The following is a 6,000-nucleotide window of genomic DNA, read 5'->3' as shown; positions in this document are numbered from 1 at the left end:
CGGCTGCTTCTGAGGATTCTCTCCTGTCATGGCCTTGGGAATAAGATGCTTTCGCCTACTGCACCCTGCCTTTAGCAGTTACCTGGCTGATTTGAGCAGACCTGTTTCAGAAGTTCCCATGAAGACAGAGCGTGGAAGACAACATGACCATATACAGTACTCAGCCTACCCAGCAGTGCCAGTTCGCCATTTTGCAACCAAGAAGGCCAAAGGTAGAGGATCTCCTTCCCCATCTCATCTCTCTCTCATGTTTGGCAGAAATCTCAGAGATGTACTGAATTTCTTTTCTTCCCATGTAAGGAAATGATATCTCTCAGACGTTCACAGACCAACTGTGTTAGAACCTTGTTTTGTTACCATTATACCCCATTTATTTTTGTTAGTGGCTCAGAAAATGCATAATTTATTTCATTTAGATGCAGAACTAGAGGTAAAAGTGCCAAGCAAACTGGAGGGCTTGTGGCGGGGGATAAGCATACACTCGAGTTCTCGGAAGATTCAGATTGGGGTATAATTAAAGCCAGAAGGGTTTTGGATGAACGGGGCATTAAAGCCATGGGTTTAGATGGATGATCTTAATGGTTTATGTCATCTAAGAATGAGATTTTGATGTACGGCAGGTCTTAGCTTAAATGCCACTTCCTCTAGGATGCCTTCCTTGGCCTGAGCCTGGGTCAGGTCCCCTGTTACATGCACTCATGTACACTATTATTTTTCTTTGACACACTTAGAACTGTAGTAACTCACCAATCAGTTGTAAAATTGATTATTGGTTGTTACCTGCCTGCCCTATTGGATCTGATGAAGGTCAGTTTCTTTTTTTGTTGTTTAGCACTCTCCAGGGCCTTTGTGGGATGAATGAGTGACAGTAAATGATCAGGCAAGCCTGCTGTTTGCAGGGGCTAGTCAGGGAGCGCCCTTGAAGATGGTGCTAGAAAGAAGCTGCTGGGTATTCTACCCTCTCCCCATCCCCCCTCCCCCGACTTTCCTTTTTGCTTTGACACAGACCCAGACTTCTTTTTGTTGAAAAGAGAATTGACATTTTGATGAAGGAAAAGTAATGCTTACAAGACTTATCTTCTGTTAAGTTAGTGTTTGATTTGTATGCTATTTTTACCACTTTTTAATCAAATCCTTATCATTATCCATTGAAAACAATTATAATTTTACAGTAAAGAAACCTTTATGACTAATGAATACAGATTTTAACATGTTGCAAATATGTTAACAGTTGCCCATGGACTCATCCAGGGAACCTGTGGCTTCTGAGGCCCAGTGTGGTCTGCAGGCAGCATCTTTCCTCTGGCTGCTGACAGTCTCTTAAATTTCCTGGAGTCTTTCTACAGTGGGGATACTGTCCCTAGTGTTTGTGTTAGAAGGAATATCTTTTACTGTGGTCATTTTCAGTTCTTTTCTTTGTATCTTTTTCAAGAACTCGTTTCTGTCCCAAGGGATTTTATTTCTAAATGTGTTATGAATTAATAATCTTAACTGTTAAGCTGACTGTGGTGGCTTACACCTGTAATTCCAGTGCTTGAGAGTCTGAGGCAGGAGGATTACTTCTGGCTCAAGGTGTTCCTGGACTGCATAGTGAATTCTAGGCTACATCCTGGTTTGTAGAGCGAGATTTTTTTTTTTTCCCTCAAAAAAAAAAAAAACCCAGGAGGGGTTGGGGATTTAGCTCAGTGGTAGAGTGCTTGCCTAGCAAGCGCAAGACCCTGGGTTCGGTCCCCAGCTCCGAAAAAAAAAAAAAAAACAAAAAACCAAAAACCCAGAAACTAAAACTCAGTTTTGGTTTTCTTTCCAAGTAGGCTGTAAGCCGTGTGGCCAGCACTTGGTCATCCAGTTGGTGTGAACGCGTATGTTGTGTGCTACATTCCCTTATGTGCGTGGTTTTTGTTGAACTGCTTTGTTTCTGCACCAAATTGCTCTTCCTTCCATAAATCAGCCGTAAAGCCTTGTATGCTGTGCTGCAGATCTCTGCCTGTCACAGACATTACTGTAGATCTCTGCTTATCACACACATTACTGTAGATCTCTGCCTGTCACACACATTACTGTAGATCTCTGCTTATCACACACATTACTGTAGATCTCTATCACACATTACTGCAGATCTCTATCACACACATTACTGCAGATCTCTGCCTGTCACACACACTACTGTAGATCTCTGCTTATCACACACATTACTGCAGATCTTTGTCTATCACACACATTGTTGCAGACCTCTACCTATTACACACATTTTTTTCCTTGCCTTTTTCTTCTTCTGTGTGACTGTTTCTTCTTTTGTTAGTCACAAACCAACATTTTCTAGAAAATGGTATCATTATTATATCACTTTATGATATACTCATACTTTATTTTGAGGTATAATGTATACAGAAAAGCACATAATTATGTTGTTAAGTGATTGGCTCAGTGGATTTTTGGAAGGTGTACACAACCATTTATCTATCTCCTAGATCAAGAAATAAAAAGTAGCGAGACTGGAGAGATGGTTTAGCAGTTAAGAACACTGGCTGCTCTTTCAGAGGACCAGAGTTTGATTCCTAGCACCTACATGGTATCTTACAACTGTAAGGAATCGTAGGATTCCAGAGGATCCAATACCCTCTTCTGGCTTCCCTGGGTACCAGGCACACATGTGGTGGTGCAGGAATGCATAAAGTAGGAAAATAAAATAAAACGAGGAGAAATAAAGTCTGGCATGGCATGGTATCACATGCCTGTAATCCTGACACTTGGGAGTCAGAAGCAGAAGGTTCACTACAATAGCAAATTTTAGGCCAGCCATAGTTACACAGTGACAGTGTCTCAAAACAGTAACCACAAAGTAACATCCAAATGAAAACAGAAGCAAAAGTTATAAAAAAGAAAAAGAAAAGAGGAAGACAATATTTTTTATACTCTAGAATCTTCTCCAAGTGATTGGCCTTAACACCATAGATTAATTTTGTTCTTTCTGAACTCTATGTCTGGCTTTGTGGGGTGACAGATGTCTCGTGAGGTATTTGCCTGTTCCTGCAACAGTTGCTGTATGCTTTGATTTTTATAGTGTTCTGAGTGTGCTGCAGTTTACGTAGCTATCCTGTAGTGGCATCTGGGTGGCTTCCAATTTGGAGTTAAACTCAAAATATTGTTAAAATATAAACATTCTCATACATGTGCTTTGGTGAGTGTGCATGCACATAAATCCCCATTCTCCCTTTACACCCTCACTGCATTGCCCAGGAACCCTAGTCTAATTTGAGTAGGTGCCATTGGTGATATTGGGCATCCCTCATTTATTCTTGACTTTAGATAGAATACTTCTTATATATGACGTGAAGAATGTTTCCTTTATATTTTTCATAGTCTTTTTTTAAAGCAAATAATCTAATTCTTGAACTTTTTAAAAAGACATTGAATTCTAATGAAATGACACACCATGTTTAGTGAGATGGTTCTATCTCCTTACCTTTAGTTTTTGCACTACTGGGGATTGAACTCAGGGCCTGGTGTGTGCTAAGCATGTGCTCTACTCTGTTCCAAATCCCCTACACTCTGCTGCTTTTAATCTAATAGAATAACTCAACATCATAACTTTTCTGTTAAACTATTTTTGCATTTTTGATGAGATCTCTACTTGTTCTTGGTAATAATTTGTATATATCTTGCTTGGTCCACAATCTGTGTATTCATTGCTGGATTTATCAAGCTTGTATATTGGATTAAGTATTAGGCTCTTTAGTCTGTGTTTGCATGTATAAAATTTGCCTGAATGTAGTTCCACAAACTGAACTCTATCGTTTTAGGTTTTGCTGTTTACATTAGCCTCATTCTGTGAGAGGAGCACATCTCTCTTGTATTAGGATGGTTTAAAGTCAGACTAATGAGGTCCTTGCCTCATTGGTAGTAGAAACTGCCTGTAAATTCATCTGGATCTGGTATGCATATATAGACTTAAAATTACAGATTCAGTTTGTGTGGTAATTATGAGACTGCTTATATTTTCTGTATTTGATTTTTTTTTTCTGTTTCAAAGCTGTTGGTCTAAAATTGTGCCCAATAGCCTCTTAAGATGAAAGTTTTTACTGTTTTGATAAATCTTGTATGTTCTCTTTTTCTTAGCTTGTGTTTATATCTTTCACATCACCATTCTGTCAGAAGACTATCAGTGTTACAAGCTTTAAGTAATTTTTAATGTTGTGAGTCTCTTATTTTGTTGATAAATAATATTTTTGTGTTTTCTACTTACTTTTTTTTGAAACGAGGTCTCAACATGTACCTCTGGCTGTCCTGGAACTCACAGTGTAGACCGAGATGGCCTTGAATTCACAGATGTGTAGCTTCCTGAGTGATGGCAGTAAAGTAGCCATGCTTAGGATCACATTTTCCATGTGCTTTTTATTTGCTCTGCTTAGCATTTACCAAGAAAAATGTGTTAAGATCTCCTGGTAGGGTTGTAGAGTGGACAGTAACCCTTTTTCATTTTGAGGCTACCTTATGTATATATGCATATTTTACACCTGAATTATTACATGTCTTTTGATACTATTTTGAAGAAGCCCTCATTTCTAATAATGCATTGTCTTAAAATATTTTGCTTGCTATTGATATAGTAAAACTGACTTTATTTTCATCATTATTTTTCAGGTTTATAAAATTTTTCCTATCCATTAAACCTGTAATTTCATATATTTATACATTTTCTTGTATATTCTGAATGGTTAAATTAAAGTCTTACTGAGAGCCTTGAGCTTTTGGCTAGTCATTTTGGTTCATTTCTGTTTATCTTATTTTGTTGAGTATTTACATTTTAATTTTGTTTTGTACTTTTTTTGTGGTTTTTTCTTTTTCTTCCTTTCTATTAAGTTAATCAGGTTTCTTTATTCCTTTTTCATCTCTGCTGATTTGCAGGCTATGTGCGTATAACCATCTGTCTTTACTTGGCTAGTTACCCTTAACTTTTTTTTTTTTTAGTCTTTTCATAGAAATAAAACTACAACTTGCTAATTTTCACAAACTGAAATCACTAGTGTAACCAAGACTCCTCTTACCCCACAATCAAGAACTGGTGTGTGGGGACCCATCCCTATAATTTTAGTCCTCAGGAGGCTGAAGCAGACAGACAGACAGGCAGACAGACCTAACAAGACATTCAGAAACCAGAGGGCTGGTCCTGTAGCTCAGTGGTAGAGCCCTCTCCCACATCAGAAGTCCCCTTCCACCCACATCTCGTGAGTGTCCTTTCCCCGTGTCTCCTGAGGGTACTTATTACTCAGATGTCTGCTGTCATGGGTCGGCTTTGTCTGTTACATACTACTCAGGATCTATTCTCATATATGGCTTTTGTTTTTTACTGTAATATGTGTCTCTGTGTCCAGCCTCTTCATTCAGCTTGTAATTTTGATCCCTATGGATGTCTGTCTTTTCTCTTCAGCTTTTAGAGTGATCTGTATGTCTTTGGTCTTCCTTATTCACAATCTGCCTAGATATGGATTAGCTTCTACTGTTCTGCTTGTAATGAGTGTTTTTGAATTGACATCTTTTATCAGTTCCAAAAATAATAAGCCCCTTAGCTTGTTTACTCAAAAGCAGTGGGGACTTCAAGCAGGATGGTGACTTGAACATACCTTTGGGAAAAGTCACTTTGCTTCTTGTTCATTCGTTACTTTGGGCAAATATTTAAATGCCTTGCATCCCACAGCTCTTATTTTCCTACCTCAGTGAACCGTCTTGAGTATCAAATGGAAGAAGGTATTCGAAATTGCATTATAAACACAGCACAGTCAAGCTAGCTATAGAAATAAAAATTGCTGAATGAACTTTAATGTTTTGTTAAATAGTCTTCATTACAGAGATATTATTTAGGTATTTTCATTTTTCTGCTTCTTTCCTACCCCATGTAGAAATACAAGAGTATTTGTGTCACATGCATATTACAGAGTGTATGTGAAAACCCCCTACGTTTAGACATGAAATCAGATCCCATCCGCCCTCCAGCACTGTTGA

General features: G+C 38.3%; 1 protein-coding gene across 2 annotated transcripts in view; it reads left to right on the top strand.

Annotated features, from left to right (window-relative positions):
• Mrrf (mitochondrial ribosome recycling factor) overlaps positions 1-6,000 on the top strand; it is a 52,194-nt gene continuing 46,194 nt past the window's right edge. The window contains exon 1 of one of the 2 annotated variants that reach the window (XM_032903170.1): positions 1-212. In XM_032903170.1, coding sequence (XP_032759061.1) covers positions 29-212 — 184 coding nt within the window. In that variant the 5' untranslated portion in view covers positions 1-28. The remainder of the gene's footprint in view (positions 213-6,000) is intronic. The other variant, XM_032903171.1, reaches the window with a different exon arrangement.

The sequence above is a fragment of the Rattus rattus genome, chromosome 5, assembly GCF_011064425.1.
Source record: "Rattus rattus isolate New Zealand chromosome 5, Rrattus_CSIRO_v1, whole genome shotgun sequence".
Lineage (NCBI taxonomy): Eukaryota > Metazoa > Chordata > Mammalia > Rodentia > Muridae > Rattus > Rattus rattus.
The sequence above is the reverse complement of the archived record's forward strand: the minus strand, read 5'-3'. Positions and strand labels throughout refer to the sequence as shown.